Source organism: Pristis pectinata, chromosome 4, assembly GCF_009764475.1.
Source record: "Pristis pectinata isolate sPriPec2 chromosome 4, sPriPec2.1.pri, whole genome shotgun sequence".
Taxonomy (NCBI): Eukaryota; Metazoa; Chordata; class Chondrichthyes; order Rhinopristiformes; family Pristidae; genus Pristis; species Pristis pectinata.
Genome location: NC_067408.1, coordinates 39,929,971 through 39,948,992, shown reverse-complemented (window position 1 = coordinate 39,948,992; position 19,022 = coordinate 39,929,971). Strand labels below are relative to the sequence as shown.

General features: G+C 40.0%; 1 protein-coding gene across 6 annotated transcripts in view; it reads right to left on the bottom strand.

Moving 5' to 3' along the window:
* The window catches only part of ablim3 (actin binding LIM protein family, member 3), a 211,988-nt gene that overhangs the window by 74,767 nt on the left and 118,199 nt on the right, over window positions 1-19,022 (bottom strand). For all 6 annotated transcript variants that reach the window (XM_052013535.1, XM_052013537.1, XM_052013538.1 and 3 more), the window contains exons 5-6: window positions 10,492-10,618; window positions 5,969-6,062 (exon numbers count right to left, since the gene is read on the bottom strand). In XM_052013535.1, the coding sequence (XP_051869495.1) occupies window positions 5,969-6,062; window positions 10,492-10,618 (221 nt within the window). The remainder of the gene's footprint in view (window positions 1-5,968; window positions 6,063-10,491; window positions 10,619-19,022) is intronic.

Below are 19,022 nucleotides of genomic sequence, written 5' to 3'. Positions count from 1 at the left end.
TGAGCTATCAGAATTCACCTGATAAACATATGCTACTTATGGATTATGGTTTATGGACTGTCAGGAGAGGAAAAAAAGGAATGACTAGTTATTAATCATCTCTTTCATATCAATTTTATGTGATGCTGCAAGCTGAAAAGAATTGTTCTGAAGTTTTATGGCAATACAAGCTGCTTGTAAGCCATTTTGTGGCCAAATGGGGAGTATGACTGATGTTTAACAGAAACCTTGATGACATATGCACATGGTCTGTGGCCGAGCAGTCAGCCTCACAGCAAATAAATGGCCGCATTAATCCTGATTATCTGACAAGGATCCTAGATGCAACAATGAATCAGATAGCCTTATTATCCTACGATCTTCCTGTCAGGTGTAAGAATACTTCTGCTTCTTTTGTCAGAACAAAAATTAAAAAGGCAGTCTGCATTTTACAGCAGTGGTTGGAGACTTTGCATGTGCAATATGGCTACTCTTACTGATTGCATACAAAGCATTCAAGGTCAAAGCCATCACCCAGTAGGGAATCACAGAGAATGTGAGACACTGGAATAATCAGAGATTGCAGCTGTCAGATTCCATATCAACTTTGTAAATATCAGCACAATAAATGAGATTGATGGGCTGAAAGATAAAGCAGATTCTGAATTTGATCAATCTGTTCCTTTTATTTTGTGAATACTTGTTAAAAAATGTAAGGAGGGAACACCAAATCCCCAGGTACTTCTAACAACAGCAAACATTTGGTGCACAGGAGAGTACTATAATTCCTGTAGGTCAAACCAGAAGTTTCAGTGTAATACTGTACCTTATAAACCAATCCAAACTACATTGATAGACATTGATCAACACTGTTACCAGTGAACCACAGTGCCTTCCTCTTTTTTGGTCTCCCACATAGTGGGCCTTGGCGGGGTTGGTGATGAGGGAGCACTTGGGTGCAAATGATGCAGAAAATTTTCAAGGGATTTGGACAAGTAAGTTAATTCATGAGCTGGACTTCATAGATTGGGGGCTGGTCAGGCTGGTGTCCTTTAAGTTCGGCTGAAGCAAGTTGCACATACATTGCAAAGAGTGGCCAGCACTATTCATGGACCACACATTAGCAATACAATTTAGTGGTAGTGACGTCAAAATGTGCATGAATGCCATTGTACAAATCTGGATGTCCCTGTGCCTAAGTTCGTCATACATACAAAGACTTGGAAGCAGTGTGATAAGCTACAGGAACAATCCAGTAAGTACCTAAATGCATTTAGTGAGAGGTGACCAAACCATTGTCTAAAACAAATGAATTTCTAAGTGAAGTTTTTTCCTGCTTCTCTAATAGAATTTAATCCACAAACTCCCCAAACCATTAGTGTTTCAAGTTACTCTCTCCATTGACGACAAAGCCTTTGAGCACCATGACAGTACATGCTAGATGTTGCATTCTGAACTCCTTCAATATCCCTCCACATTTTTGAAAACCTGCTCTAAACATAATGTCAGTGTTGCTGCTGCAGCTCATCCGACCACTTGCTTTCACTGTTCACTAATACTATTGGCATTTCCTTTCAGTTGCAAATATGGGCAGAGAAATGGCAGATGGAGTTTAATCAGGGCAAGTGTGAGGTGTTGCACTTTGGGAGATCAAATGTAAAAAGACAGTACATAATTAATAGCAGGACCCTTAACACCATTGATGTACAGAGGGATCTTAGGGTCCAAGTCCATTGCTCCCTGTAAGTGGCCATTGATAGGGGTGATAAAGGTGGTGTATGGCACACTTGCCTTTATTAGTGGAGGCATTAACTTCAGGAGTCAGGAAGTTATGTTGCAGCTTTATAAAGCTCTGATTAGGCTGCATCAGAAGTATTGCAATCAAATTCTGGTCGTCCAATTATAGGAAGGATGTGGTGGCTTTGGAGAGGTTACAGAAGAGGTTTACCAGGATGCTGCCTGGATTAGAGGGCAAATGCTATATGGAGAGATTGGAGAAACTAAGGTTGCTTTCTCTGGAGTGGTGGAGGCTGAGGGGAGACCTGATGTTTATAAAATTATGACAGGCATAGATAGAGTAGACTAGAGACAGCTGATATCTTTTTCTCAGGGTCAAAATGTCTAATACTAGAGGGCATGCATTTAAAGTGAGAGGGGGAAAGTTCAAAGGAGGTGAGCAGGGCAAGTTTTTTTTCACAGAGTGTGTTGGGTGCCTGGAATGTGCTGCCAGCAGTGGTGGTGGAGACAGATACGATAGAGGCATTTAAGAGGCTCTTAGGTAGGTGCATGAATATAAAGAGAATGGAGGGATAGGGACCATGTGCTGGTAGAAGGGATTAGTTTAATTAGGTATCATTAGCTTAATTAGTTCAGTACAGCATCATGGGCCGAAGGGCCCATTTCTATGCTGTACTGTTCTATGTTCTCCATCAAAGTACCAAGCAAATACTGATGGCTGCCGTATATGAGTTTTCTTTAACTTGTTCATGGGACATGCATGTTGCTGTCAATGCCATCATTTATTGTCTGTCACTAATCACTTCTGAACTCAACCAAGTGTCAATCACATTGGTGGGTCCAGAATAAAAACAGAAAATGCTGGAAACACTCAGCAGGTCAGGCTGCATCATGGAAAGGGGAACAGAGTTAATATTTCAGACATTTTATAAGTTCTGAGATGCTGAGTGTTTCTAGCATTTTTTGTTGTTGTTATTTTAGATTTCCAGCATCTGCAGTCTTTTTGATTTTCATTTAGTTGGTTGGGAGTCACATGTATGCCAACCCGAATATGGACTGCAGATTTCCTTCCTTCAAGGTCATTCGTGAACCAGATGGGTTAAGCTTTGTCCCACCTTCTCTAGTCTATTTTACATCAGTCTCTGCAACAAGCTTCTCCTTGATAATTTAACATCACACGTGCTCTCCAATAAAAGTTAAAATGAACAGACATTGCAATGAAACTCAACCTGAATGTTTAAAGTCCCTTCTGAATCTCGTACAATTCTTTGTTGTCTCTACAGAACTGGAATGTGTACATATGCATGACCCAGCATGTCACCAATCACCAGTCATTCCATTTAAAACCTACATGCTCATGACGTCCAGCACACCTCTGCACAAAAGAGATTTGGGGGCAGTTGAGGAAAAGAATTAAATACGTCTTGGAACCCTGATTTTTGTCTGTGAATGTTGACATGTAGACTCTGCTCTGCAAAGACTGTCTGCTTATACTAAATACTGGTTTAGATATATGATATACAATTTTGGATACTTCAAGGAGTTGTATACCACAGAAACAGGCCCTTCAGTTTATAATGTCCACACCAACCTTCTATTACCTATCTGCACATCCAATTTATTAGCATTTGGTCCATAACCTTCTATGCCTTGGCAATTCAAGTGGCCATCTAGATACTACTTAAATGTTGTGAGAGAACCTGCTTCCATCCCTCACTCAGGCAGTGTGTTCCAGATTCCAACCACTTTCTGGGTAAAAGAATTCTTCCTCTCATCTCCTCCAGACCTCTTTCAATAAACCCATGTCCTCTTGTTTCTGACACCTCTGTTGTGGGAAAAAGTTTCCCATTGTTTGCCCTGACTATGTCCCTAATGCTACTGTATACTTTAATTAGGTCCCCCCTCAGCCTCCTCCAAGAAAAACAAACTCAACCTCTCCAGTCTCCTCTCATAACTGAAATGCTCCATCCCAGGCAACATCCTGGCGATTCTCCTCTGCACCCTCTCCCAACATCCTGGTGATCAGAACTGTACAGAGTACCCCAGCTGTCGCCTAACCAATGTTTTCTAAAACTGTATGGCAGGCTCAAGGTTGGCAATTATTTCAGTTCTTCTTTAACTCTGTGCTTCTGTTCAATTCAATACTTTATTCTCCCAACAGACAACAAGCAAAGAGCAAACATTATTTTTCCTACCTGCCACTGAGTACCGGCCTGGTCTAAAGCCTTCGGGAGCCCCACATAGCCATATTTATGTAGGAGCTCTGTCAAATATATGTTCAGAAGGGAACCACAGGTGTCTTGGGGAACTACACCATTTTATGAGTGTTATTAACTTTAATGAAGAAAATGGGAAACTTTTTTTAAACCACTGTGTTACCAACCTACATAAGAAAATGGAGAAGCTTTCTTCTGATTGAATCTGCTAATGAAGCTATCAATTGATTTTATTATGCTCGAACCATGACTGGAGCTTACCTCCCACTATGTTTAAACTATTGCCGACACAGAGTAACCACAAGAAATACTGACAAATTATTTCTAGACTCTATACAAGGTACGGTGCATTACTGCAATGTAGATCTTGATTCAAAAGTACATTTGAACATGTACTATAATCCCATGCCATCAAGCAAAACCTTCCCTCCCAAGTGATTCACAGTGCAAAGATCTTCATGATTGGGAGTGAAACTGGAACTTGTTACACTTGATTTTTAATACATTTTTCACTGTGGAGAATAATAAAGCCAATAGATATGATGTTCAAATAAAACATGTCTCTTGGAGCCAATTAAAGCATTTTTCTCTTTTGTGGGTAAAGTCTAAACAGAAACCATATTTCAGAAGATGTTAATTAAAACCTAGTTACACAAAACATACTTTTAACTACACAATTGTGTGATGTTAAGTCTTTATATTATTGGTGGTGCAAAGCCATTGTGTGTTTCGGTTACCACAGAGAAATGAACTTCTGTCAAAATATTTCAGGCAGTGATCCAGCATATACTATTATGCCAAATAACTGTCAAATTAATCCTAAAGAAAGGTGAACCGCTCCACCCAAAGCTACTTCTTGAGCACGTGTTCCTCTCCACCTTAGAAAAATTAGCACATTACAAAGTAGTGAAGAGTTAACTTGACTACATTTTTCAAAAATAGCTTAATTTGTATCAGGCAATGGAAAATGAATCCCCACAGATATTTTCTTGACACAACCCTTCAACGAAATTGTTTAATTTCTTTGCATTATCCAAGATCTCTACACAAGTGAAATTGCTGCAAGATTTAGGGAGGTTATGGTAGAGTTTTATAAAAGATTGGTTAGACCACAACTGGAGTACTGAGTACAGTTCAGATATCATCCCTTGGATACATGATTGTACTGGAGAGGGTGCAGAGGAGATTCACCAAGATATTCCCTGGGATGGAGTGTTTCAGTTATGAAAGAAGACTGGAGAGGCTGGGTTTATTTTCCTTGGAGCAGAAGAGACTGAACATAGTTATATTTCACAAAATTAATCTCAGAGAAAATCTGTTGTGATTACTATCTGTAGAAAAATCAAAAACAGGTTTTTCCTGAAGGCATTTATGATTTTACTGATTGTTGCTTAGACTGTTCTCTCCTGTATTTGTGCATAAAGGTTTGCACTATGAGTGTAATTATCTCTTGATCTACAAATGCTAACTATGAAACACAAAATAATGCCCATAATCACGAGATTATAGTTCTGAAGAAGTTCACTTGGAAAATAAGTAAAAATACACACAAGAAACATCACAGGTGAGTGATTTAAAAAAAACCTTAAAGCCATTATTTCAGCATGAGAATTTTTAAAATGAATAGATGAATGCATTTCCTGTTTTCATTTCAGATCAACGGCATCTTACGTTTTGCTTTTATATGATAGATACGTTTCATAATCATGTTCTTTACTAGCATGACATTAAAAGCTAAACACACACTTCGGTTGTTCAAGTTATGGAAAGGTGGTACATAATATATTGAAAGCTGAGTTAGTGAGGTGTACATATTTTACTGTCACTATCCCATACTTGAGGTATTTAACCTTGTGAACTGGTTCATTCATTTGTGGACTTGTTGGCCACCCTGAAGTTATCTTATTAATGCCACCACTTCAGAACAATATGGTAATTAAGGGAATGAACCCTAGAGACCAGAATAAAAATCTACAGAAAAATAATTTCCATCTTGTGCATTAAAGATCCATCTATTCTTGTTATAGGACACTTACCTCCAGTACTCTTCCACTGATATATCTATCACAACTCTCACACTTAATGCCAAACCGAGAATGGTAATCCGTTTCACAGTAAGGAACACCATCCCTTAGAAAGAGAAAGAAAATCAATATTGAGTAATTTAAACTTAGCTAATGATCATACATTCCTCAGCTCTGGAGTTAGTTATAATTTTCATCAAAAGTAAGATGTACTGAAGCTCCATTTCAAAAATGTCATAGAACTATTCTTGGACAGTTGGAGTTAAGTCATTACATGACCCTATTTATTTGGCTCTGCAGTTTGAAAGTCAGCATTAAAAACTGAAATGAAGACTCCCCTACTAATATTGTAGGAAATGTGTCGCTGTTTTCAAAATTGTGACAAATTAAGGAGGTCCAAAGTTTCTGTTGCAATAATAAAATGCATCACAAGTCTCTAACTTTGGGTGGAATAAAATGGCTGGCTATTGAATGACAATACATTCCTAAAATCCAACATTTGCTTTCCTTAATAGCAAGAAAACATGAGAGTTTCAGCTTGTTTTTATATGCTAGTGAGATGTAGAGTTGGATTTTGAATTTTAGAAATATTCTGCATGGTTCACTAAGTGATCTCTCTTAATGAAGAAGGCGTTCAGGTGAATCAGAGCTGGGCACAGGTAGAAGGCAACTCAGCAATGTACGAATTTTTATCCCCATCTCCCTATTACTTTCCAAGGTTAATCTGTGATCTGAGTAAACATGTCTAAGTATGTATGAGTAGACATTTGTTAAAGGGTAAAATGAGGGAACATGCTGCGTTCTCTATCATTTTCACTGTTGGGTTGCTCTGTAAGGGGTAAGGAGAACTCTCTGTCATCCAAAAGGGATGTAGCATTTAATAGGGATAACCTGAAAGACACTTCAAACAAATGCTTGATAGGCGCAGATTCGTTTTAAATATTTTCAGATTAAAATTTTATAAATTCAATGCAACTTCTCAGTTTTATAGCAGTAATAACTCCAAATCAGTAAGTTATGGCTAAAGCCCTTCCTTCTGAGCCAGAAACACCTAATATAGACCCACATCAAGTTAGCTTCCCAAGCTAGCAGCACCATCTATAGTTTACTGACAAAGTGACAAAACATTAAGTATGGACCAATTAGTCTGTCATGCTGAAGTCCATTTGCATAACCAGGGAGTTAAAAGTCCACAATATATGCAAGAGTCAACAAGTATAATGAAAGGGAAGACAGGAGACACAAGAGACTGCAGATACTGGAATCTGGAGCGAAAAACAAATTGCTGGAGGAACTCAGTGGGCCAGGCAGCATCTGTGGAGGGAAATGGACAGTCGACATTTCAGTTTGAGACCATTCATCTGGACTGAAAGATCGAGGAGAGATAACCAGTATAAAGGTTTGAAGAGAAGGGTGGAGCAAGAGCTGACAAGCGATAGGCGGATCCAGGTAAAGAGGGGTGATGGGCAGATGGAGGAGGGAAGAGTGGAAATAGCGACAGAGCCTGGGAGGTGACAGGTGGGCTCCAGATGATGAAATCTGACAGGTAAGGAAGGTGGAGCATGGAACCAAATAAGGGAGGTGGGCAGATGGGAACAGTGGGGCGATAGGACACAGTGGCAAGGGAATCTTGTTCGTCAAATTTATTGGAGTTTTTTGAGGGAGTAGGGTAGATACCAGAGGGCATGCTATATTGGGATTTCCAGAAACCATCCAATTAGGTTGCAGACAGGAGGTTGTTATACATGAGTAAATGTCATGGCATTAAGAAAAGTAAATTAGGCTTAGTTAAATTGAGGATTGATTAACATTGGAGAGTAGATGTAAATGGGTCCTATTTGGGATGACAGATTGGTAGAATGCCACAGGGATCACCCATTTTATGACTTTGGTAAAGGATGGAATGTAATGGATGCAACTTTACTTCCATTACAAATCAAGGTGGGAAAATGAGCTGTGGGGAGAGCAATTTAGGTCATATTTACAGCATTTCCAAATTGGTATTGTTATTGGTTTATTATTGTCACTTGTACTGAGGTACAGTGAAAAACTTGTCTTGCATAACCTTCGTACAGATCAATTCATTGCACAGTGCATTGAGGTAGTACAGGGTAAAAACAATAGAATACAGAGTAAAGTGTCATGGCTACAGAGGAAGTGCAGTGCGGGTAGACAATAAGGTGCAAGGTCATAACAAGGTAGATTGTGAGGTCAAGAGTCCATCTCATCGTATAAGGGAACTGTTCAATAGTCTTATAACAGTGGGATAGAAGCTGTCCATGAGACTGGTGGTATGTGCTTTCAGGCTCCTGTATCTTCTGCCTGATGGGAGAGGGGAGAAGAGAGAAAGACCCGGATGGGTCGGGTCTTTGATTATGCTCGCTGCTTCACCAAGGCAGCGAGAAGTATAGACAGAGTCCATGGTAGGGAGGCTGGTTTCCATAATGTGCTGGGCTGTATCCACAACTCTCTGTAGTTTTTTGTGGTCCTGGGCAGATCAGTTGCCATACCAAGCCATGATGCATCCAGATAGGATGATTTCTATGGTGCATCGATAAAGGTTGGTGTCAAATGGGACATGCCAAATTTCTTTAGCCTCCTGAGGAAGTAGAGGCGCTGGTGAGCTTTCTGAGCCGTGGTGTCTACGTTGTTGGACCAGGACAGGCTATCGGTGATATTCACTCCTAGGAACCTGAAGCTCTCAACCCTCTCAACCTCGGTAACGTTGATGTATACAGGTGCATGTACACCACCCCCTTTCCTGAAGTCAATGACCAGCTCTTTTGTATTGCTGACATTGAGGGAAAGGTTGTTGTCATGACACCATGTCACTAAGCTCTCTATCTCCTTCCTGTACTCCAACTCATCGTTATTTGAGATACAGCCCACTACGGCAGTATCATCTGCAAACTTGCAGATGGAGTTAGAGCAGAATCTGGCCACGCAGTCATGAGTATATAAGGACTCCACTGAATTCCATTGATATATCCTCTTCCCAACTCAATCTCTATGCAGATTGCTGCCAAGCAGGGCTACATCATCACCCCAATACTTTTCTCAATTTTTCTTGCTGCAGTGCTGCACTCCGATTCCTGCAAGCTTTCCATTGGAGTGCCGCTAATCTGCAGGACAAATGGAAAAGTTGTTCAACTAATATTACCTACACTGGAGAACCAAGGTCACCCCAACCACAGTTATTGAGCTGTAGTATGCAGATGACACTTGAATGTATGCACATGGTTGACGTGTTCACTGAAGCATATAGGAGAATAGACCCTTCACTTAACATCTGCAAAATAAAGGTCTCAACCAACCCGCCCTATGGAGGGATACATGCAGCTGCTGGTGGTTCCATGCACAAGATGCTCTTGTCCTTCTTCGTGGTAGAGATCATTGTGGCAAGTTAAGGGATCAGCTTTTAAGACTATGATGGGGAGAAACTTAATCACTCAGCAGCCTGTGCAGTTTAGAAATCCTCAACCTCATAAGGCTGCTTCAGTAGCTGATCTTAATCAACAGTGAGTTTGAAAGATCTTCAGTATCCCAACATATGGTGGTAAGATGGGAAAGTGGTGCTGATGTAGAACTTTGGCCACAATCTTACTGAATATTGTGGTAGGCTTGAGGAGTTGTAACTACCATCATGCTCCTAAAAGTGCAGATGTGTTAGGAAGGTCTCATGACAACGCTTACATTTTATGAGCCACTATTACTTCAGCAGATTCACTGGCTATGTATCACTTTGCTCTTTGTGGGGCCTTGTGTGCATATTGACTGTTGAATTTCTCCTTATTACCACTGCCACTAAACATCAAGATTATTTCATGGTCTGGGAAAAGAAGCATTTTATTGTAAGTTCCTCCTTTTTTATACTTGATCGGGGGATTCTGCTGAAATATGATGAAGTGTCCTGTTAAAATTAATGATGAAGAGAATAACTAAAATAACAGCTAGTTTCTTAATAAAGCAGAGGCAGGTGAAGGAGTCACTACCAAGGAATAGCAGAAGATAGTTTCACATTCACGGTTTCCCATATATTCATTACTTTGAAAAAGTACTGTCAACATCTTCCACACGGAGAGTGGAAATTCTGAGGTGACAGGGCATTTTAATCCTAAGAATGGGTGGGTTAAAATTTTTAAAAACTCAAACCCCAAACTTTGATGTACATATAGTTAATACCCCCTTGATTTTGGCCTTGGATGATAATCTTTATTCTGAGATTACAGTTCAAATTGTAAAAACGAAAAACAGTCTATTGTTTAAACTTACATACGATGATTAACACTTGGGTGAGGTATTGCAGGAAAGTGATTTTTTATAAACTCATTGTGAATCAAAAGCTTCAGGAGAGGAACAAGAAACCCCAAGAAACACTGCCATCTTAATAATCTGTTAGTAGATTGAAGTTTGGTCATTATGCAAATTAATTATAGAGTAGAAATCAGCTCATCCAATTTGGATAGATGTTATTTAGTTAGGTAAAGAGCCTGGATCACTCTTCCCTTCATGTATCCTTGAAGAATCATACATACTTGCTGATATATTCTCCTGTCAGGACAACACCACAGGACTGACATTTGAAGCAGCTCACATGCCACTGCTTCTCCAGGGCCAGCAGAGACTGTCCATGTTTGATTTCATCTCCACAGCCAGCGCACTCTGGAATAAAAATAGAACAGAAACAAGTTGCTTATTAGTTGATGCCATGATAATAATGTCAAATGATATGATTTTAATTAAAATTGTAACAGTCCATCAAATATGGTACTTCATAAATAATCCTGAGCTATGTCAAATGAACCAATGGCAACATTTTCGTAATGAAAGAAAATTTTTCCTGCTTTATGATGGTGCTTGGCAGCATTTGCCTGAAGTGCTGATTAAACCAATTTCTGAATTTATCTAATTCAATATTTCCCTTGAGAATTCAGTCGTCGGGCATATATTGCAGACCTCACCTACATTCTAATCCATTCACCAACTGACGACATCTGTTTTCGAAGCTTAGAGTGAGAGATTGTAGATAAAATGTGCTTTTGATGAATGTAATGAATTTTACATTTCAACAGCTTTCCATTGACTGTATAGCATTCAGGGTCAAACTCTTTGCTGGACGATAGTATCACAGCATCTTTCGTTTTCATTCACTCACTAAAATAAGAGGATTATTTAAACTAATAAAATGCTTTTTATACAAATAACGTTACAAAGGGACATGTTACTTTTCTCTAGTGTGTCTACCACCACATAGGTAGGCAGCTTCTCACCGGGAGAGTCTCTCAAATATTCCACCCTTGCCTTTATTGTAATGCATACACAGAGAACTGTTGGTAAAATTGCATAGTTTTTAAAGACCTATCAATCAATATAACAAATGCAACATATATTACACCTCTCCTTTAATACAAGCAATTCTGACATAGTCTTTGTGTCCATTTCTATGGTTCTTGAAAACAGTTAGTGATTGAAATTAACAATAAGGATAGTTAATTAAATAACAGAGAAGTTTACAATGAGAGAGTAGCAGCTTACTTTCAGACAGGCAGATGAATTCTGCTGTTCTACACTGACAAATTTGTAATAACATACTGAGGTCACATGCTACAAATCCTAAAGTGGCACTAAACAATATGTTGCAAATAACATACAACAACATTCATATTTTCTCATTAGCCATGAGTTTTGATGAGAAGGCATTTGTTCACTGTGCATTGCCAATCATTCTTTAATTCAAGCAATTATCAGTCCTTGAATATTAACCAGGCTTATATCCCAGCAGGTAAACCAATGTTCAGTACACATCTTGAAAGACCCATGATTCAGGAAGGAGAGTCATGTCTATCTCTATCAACACAGTCACCACATTATGAAAATATGTGTCCAATAATAGATGTACAGCTGAAGGTTTGCGCTCCATGCCTGCACTTACGTTGGCCTTTTTGCCATACTATGCTACTCCCCTGGTTGCTGACACATTGACCACAATCAGGAGCAATCTCAAAATAAACTTGCAGAATCCACTAAGATGGGTCACTGGGAAGAACAGCAAGTCCCTGCATTCCCTCTGAGCTGCTTCCTCTCTGCTGCCAGGACTTCACTCCTAGGGGGGTGGAAGCATTATTTTCATTTTACACAAAATTGGGACAAGGTCGCTTCTAAAGGTCTGACATAAATTACTAAGGTGGAGTGGGAGCAACTCCCTGGAAATTCTTGGTTCTTATTGTAGACAGCTGGCAACAACACTAACACAGCTTGAAATTAAGCAGCTTAAACTAAAGATAATTTTGGCCAGCCAGGATGCTTATAAATATATTTTCAAGATACAGATTTACTAGCAAAGGTACTCAATCTACTGGAATATTAATGAAGTTCAGGGGGTGGAGGGGTTGGGGTGAGTTTCAAACCTCACGGCTTTAATGTGCTTGATAATTTTCATAATACTGTTGTCATTTCATTCTATTTGTTTGATCTAGGCTATTCATTTCAAATACTGAACACAAACTTTACACTGTAGGTCTAATACTACGACGTGGATGGGAAATGTCATTACTGGCCATGATGTGCAATACTCAATTCAGCTTCATCTGTTATATGACCACATTACTAAATGGCATCTGGAATACAAAAAATGAACCCTAAAGTTTAACGTTAATAGACCCTGTGGTACACTGAGTTCCCAATACCATTGTTGAGTAATTTAAATTCATATAAATATAAAAATCTATGAAGACGCTCCTATCACTAATGGTAATGAAGAAACTTCTTATTAGCTGGTTCAGTTGTGCCCTCCAGTAAAGAAATCTGCTACCCTTATCTGGTTAGGTCTATATGTGACTCCTGGCCTCCATAAAGTGGTTGACTCTTGCCACTGTTATTGCAGAGCTAGCAGTGACTGTCCACATTTGACTTTATCTCTAAGGTTCATTGTGAGCCATCAAATTGTGCGTCTTGGAGGTGTGGTATATCCATTGATAGATAGAGCTCAGTCACAGATCAGGCAAGGTCTCACTGAATGGCAGAAGCTTCAAAGGGCTAAATGGCCTAGTCCTATTCACAAGTAACTGAGGGAAAAACAAAGGCATAGAACCATCAGAGATCACCGAGTCACAATATTTCTGCTGAGGCAGAGGTTCAGTTATCAGGACAGCTCTAAGATTGGGAGTAATGGAAGTTACTTAGAGGCTTGTATTCTGTCACAAAAAAAAGTTCTCTTCAGGTCAGGAAAATTAAGGGGAAGATCAGGAAACCACAGTAGACACAGGTCACTGCATCATCTTGCACAAGACCAGTGATTCGATTAATCTGTTCATTGCCAGTTCTTGCTTGCACAAAACCTGGCTGCATTAACAGTCCTTGCTACATATTGCAACTTCCTTAATCTTGTATTAAAGAGCATTGAAGCTATCTAGCCTGCTTTTACATCATTGGCACATTGACAAGGAAGACCTGGGGACTGTCGGGGAAATATAATCGCAAATTAAGTGCCAAATGTAATAAAGGTGATGAAACAATCCCCAACACGATAATTAACTTCCATACATTTCTCCCCCTTCTCCCCCATGTGTTAATCCATGGTTACTTTCCAATAAGACGGCTTTCTAATAATCCCACAAGGTGATCCCCTGCTGACCTCAGCAAAGCTGGTGGAAAACTGCTGTTGCTCATAAGGGGACCCTTGAGCAACTTGTAGTGGGTGATTTCTGGCTGTTTGAGTGTATGAAGGCCTCTGCAGACTGCAGAAGCACAGCTACTGCCAGGGCAGACCAGCCAGCTGGCTTGCAACACCAGATCAGATACTATATTGGTTTAGATGGTGGCAAGGAAGATGATTTGCTGTCATCATAAGATATGGTAACAAATATATCCTCTTATTACACACAGACTTGGAATTCAATCTGTCTTAAGGAATTGCAACCTTAATTAAGAGGAAGATTCCCACTTTAGATCAGCCTTCAGAGGCTTGCCAGTAATTGCCGACAAGCAGTCCTTTCCTGATGTGATTTTGTGCACATAACCATATTGAAATGAATTCAGGGAGTTAAGTTTTCCCAAGGCTCTTGATAGCAATATTATGTACCCTCTATTCAGCAATTAGAGCTGCCTTTCCAGGGTAGATAAATAGACATGTTTTTATTCTTTTCAGTCATTATGCAGGGAATAGGAACTAATGCCTCATCCACAGACACTTCACAGACCTTTAACAGTAAAATACAAGAATATGAAGAGTGATTAACAACCGAAGATACAGGACAGTATTTCTTCGGTTCCAACGTGTTTGGTAACTTTAATCCAAAAAGGCATGATTGATTCGCATACTTGAAGATGCAACTCCTTCCCCACCTAAAGACCATGGGTTAGGAATCCTTCTGCTCTTAGATTCACTGAGCTAGTCTTTTGTGGAAACTCATGGCTATTTATCTTCAGCATATGGATTTCAATCACAATCTTTTCACAACTGTTGTGTTTGCATTCTCAGTGCCTGACATTGTTTTACTGTGGATTGCCCACTAAACACTTGTTAATAAAACAATACTGTATTCCTGTGTAACTTGTCCTGTACAACTTGATATTAAGGTTCTAGTTCTAAAAGGAACACCTACTACTGAGGCACACCATCACTTAAATTATTGTAGAGAAGAGGCTACATGGAATGTTGAATTGGACAGAAAATATGCCTGAAATTTCACAGGTACTAAGTTCAGTGTCTTCATTGATGAGATTGAGCGGTGAAGGTAAATGCTTTACCCCAGGGGTCCCAGGAACTCACTATGAGCTGAAATGAAGTGCTACTGGGAGAAGGTCTGAAAGGAGATTTGAGCCTTGAGCAGTCTCCAAGGTCTGAAGAGCAATGCCAGAAGAAATTCTATGACCCCATTCAAGGTCAAGATTAGCACCGTGATCCATCAAAATCCAGCAAATGCAACGCATACCAGATGACTTTAACCAACTCTGAAACATTGCTACCACTGTACCACTATAATGGAGAGGCACATTGACGATATTAGAAAATGGTGTTGTTGCTGCATTTCTAACAGTTTTATGATTGCTGGAGGAAATTGATGTCTATGCCTGGGACATTTTCTGCTCTCATTTGTCATGCTTGTAGCAAGAAATTGGATAGAAACCATGGTTTGGTTAAGCAAGTGTAGGGGATATCTGGTAAACCTCAAGTGAATATTCCTAGTGAGACAGTAGAAAAGGAATCCAAAAGCCATTGGTAATGAGGTGGGCTCTCATTGCAAGTTACTATTTTGCTGCCTGGGTATGCAGGCTCAAAAGAAAGTCCAAGCTGTGGTGTCAAGATGGGCCTTCACTTTGGACTTGTTCCTCCTGTCTGCCTGCTCCTCCTTCTTATGCTGGTTGCCATCAAGGGAGGATTGAGCGAGCCCTCAGGACAGCCTGGCTGTGGAGTATGAATCAGGAGAACTTGGCTTTAAAAGCCTTAGCTCCTGGATGCAGTTCAGCTTGGGGAGCTGGAGATAGCGATGTGGCTCCCAGTATATCCTTGCAGATAGCGTCTATGGGCAGTGTCCTCCTTCCTCTGCAATGACAACCTAACTGCGAGCTTCCTTCCTCATGTCTCAGACACAGCAGGACTACCACTGAAGAGATAATGATTGCAGTGATAACCGTGTAGCTCAGTCAGAATGTTTTTTGCAGCTTGGACTCCTGTCCATTGCACACTGGCAGTCTCTTAACAGCATGACATAACATGCTAAGTGAAAATCAGTGAAATAATCATTTAACCACCACAGCCGCTATGAATGCAGCCCTATGGAAAGCTGCTCCCTGGAAGTGACCCTTAATCTGAGATGGGGGTGCTAGAACCAAGTGTTGCATGCAGATTGATATCATTCACGTGCTAAAACCCTTGTGAGCTCCTTTAAACTTGGGGCAATTCTGCGGGCGGTGCAGATCAAATCTGTCTACTGTACTTGCATGATTTACAGCTGAAACATCAAAATTCATGTGACATGCAAAACATTGCTCCACATGGAAGATTTTCTCACCATTAACACTGACAGTTTCCTGCCTGTAAAAATCTCTAACTTGGACCAACTTGTCCCTCTAAATGCTACTTTTGTGTCTTCCAAAGCCATCTCTATGGGAAAGCTGTGGTACCATACCTACTGTAAGAACAATACAAATTGTGCTTGTTTTCCTTTATAAACACATTATAAAATCAAGAAAATGTACATTATCATTGATTAAATTATTACTTTAAATTACCATTGTTTTATGTTATAGTATAATATTAAATATTATTGTAAAGAACAATAAAAAATGAATTAAATTTATGCTCACATATTTGGTTTTGTAGTGCAGGATGGACAATCATTGAATCATTAGAGTGAACAATGCAGCACAGAAGGAGGCCATTTGAGCTGAGGTTAGCTTTATGATAGAGCCATCTAATTGGTTCCAGTCCCCTGCTCGTTCCCCATTGCCTGTTAATGTTTCCTTTTCAAGTCTTAATCCAAATTGACTTATGAAAGTTATTTTTGAATTTGCTTTTGCCACCCTTCAAACAGTGCATTCCAGATCATAACAACTTGCTGCATAGGAAAATGTTTCCTTATGTTGCCTTTGATTTTTTTTTTGCCAATTCCTCTAAATTTGTTTCCTCTGGTTATTAATCCTTCTGCCACTGGAAACAGCTTTTTCTTCTCTACTGTCACAAAACCATTTTGGATTTTGAACACATCTAATGAATCTTCCTTTAATCTTCTCTGCTTGAGGAAGAACAGTAACAATAACACAAGAAAACAGGAGCAGAAGTAGGCTACCAGGACCCTCAAGCCTTACCTGCCATTCAATTTGATCATGGCTAATCTACACTGTTTTATAATGGCTGAGCAGTCCAGAAGTTCTGTCATGTGTGCTACACATTGGAACTTTATCAAAAAAAAACCCAGTGGTTATCTGTGACCGGGTACATAATGCACTGTTAGTCCACTTTCAGATTCTTGTTCAGAGTCCTCTACGTTCATGACAAACAAACACAGAGAGGCTGCCAGTGGGATTAGGTAACATGCAACATTCCTTCTGATGTCATGTCACTTTCACAGAATTATTCTGCACATAGCAAGCTGCCAGGTAGTGTGGGCTTCATCAAGCCTATACTGGAGAGTATAGGTCTGTTTTGGCATTAATTAAAGGAGGAGTCCAAGATGTCCCCTTCTCTTCAAGTGTTTTTTTAATAACCTCTTCAACACCAACTCACTCCTTATAGCTGATGTCCTCAGACACTGAAATCATTTCCCGGATTGACTGCAGTAACCCTCCTGATTGACTCCCTGACCAACCTACTGTAATGATCTCCCTCACCCCCTGAATCCCCTGATCCCCAATCTTATCCCCAACACCACAATCCTCTCCCCTTCTGACTATAATCCTCTGCCCCTTACAAATCCTTTCTATCTCTTCTGCATTCCTTTACCCTCTTCACTCTATCTCCTCTTCAACCCCAAACCACTCAGTTCCCATGACCTTTTCTATCTCTGATCCTCTCTCTCTGTTCCCAACCCACTCCCCAACTGACTTTCTCCCCAAGGGTAGAAGCTCTTCATACACATTGAAGCATACAAACCAGTCGTATTGTGCCTGATGCCTTGAGCCTAGTTTGCAGAAGAACATCACTGCCAAGTGCCTGCACAAGACAGGTGCAGTTTCCCTGTGTATCTTCACTTTTACACCACACTAACACAGCATATCTTCCTTGATTTAGCTGCCTATATTAATAAAGCTGAGGATCCCATATGTTCCTTTAAACTTGTCTTATTGCCTTTGAAGACCTCTTCACATACACACATAGACTTCTCTGTTCCTGCACCCTCTTTAAAATTGTACTATTTGGCTTACATTATAAACAATGCATTACCTCACACTTCGTAACATTACATTTCATCTGTCATGTATCTCACCACTTCACCAGTCCTGAACTATTATTCTCATTGTTTACTCATTTACACCTAAAAATATTAAAATTTTGACCAATATATCCATTCAGGTCAGCAACATGCATCAAAAAGCACAAAACAAATGAAATGAAAAACTTGATTAAGGGAGTAAACAAAACAAACATCTTTGTAAGAGTTTCTAATGGAGAATAATTGCATTTCAATTAACGTTCATTTTTAGAACATGAAAGTTGAAAGCTTGTATTCTCATCTGTATGCATAATAAAGAGTTGGTTTGATGGAAATTATATCTAAGAACTTTAAGTATTAAGATAAGATTTTATATGATTTCTTTATTCATCACATGTACATCGAGACACACAGTGAAATACACTTTGCGTAGAATGTTCTGGGGGCAGCCCGCAAGTGTCACCATGCTTCTGGTGCCAACATAGCATGCCCACAACTTCCTAACCCATACATCTTTGGAATGTGGGAGGAAACTGCAGCACCCGGAGGAATCCCACGCAGACATGAGAAGAACGTACAAACTCCTTACAGACAGTGGCCAGAATTGAACCCAGGTCGCTGGCGCTGTAATAGCATCACACTAACTGCAACACATCTACTATTTCTAGTTCCTAACTAAAGAAGGGTGTGATCCAATGACCAATGCACAATTATTTTGTTCTTAAGAACTGTGCACTTAAAGATGTGACCACTTGGATAAACAGAGCACAGTTGCTGCAGTTGACAGGATTGTTAGAAGGTCTTGCATTTGTCTCACAAGGAGCTTGTTAGAAAAAGACAGCATGTAGTATAAACAGGAGGTCCAGCAAAATGAAAAACATTATGATACTGGAGGAACTCAGCAGGCCAGGCAGCATTCTTGGAGAAAAGCAGGCAGTCAAAGTTTCAGGTCAGGACCCTTCTTCAGGACTGAAGATAGGAAAAGGGAAGCCCAAATATATAGGAGGGAAAAGCAGAGCAGTGATAGGTGGACAAAAGAGGGGAGGCAAGATGGGCACAAGGTGGTGACAGGTAGATGCAGGTAAGGTGCAGGGGAGGAGGGGAGAGTGGATCCACCAGCGGATGGGTCAAAGGTAAGGAGGAAAAAAGGAGAGGGATGGGCTAGGAAAGGGAAGGAAAGAGGCATGGTTGGG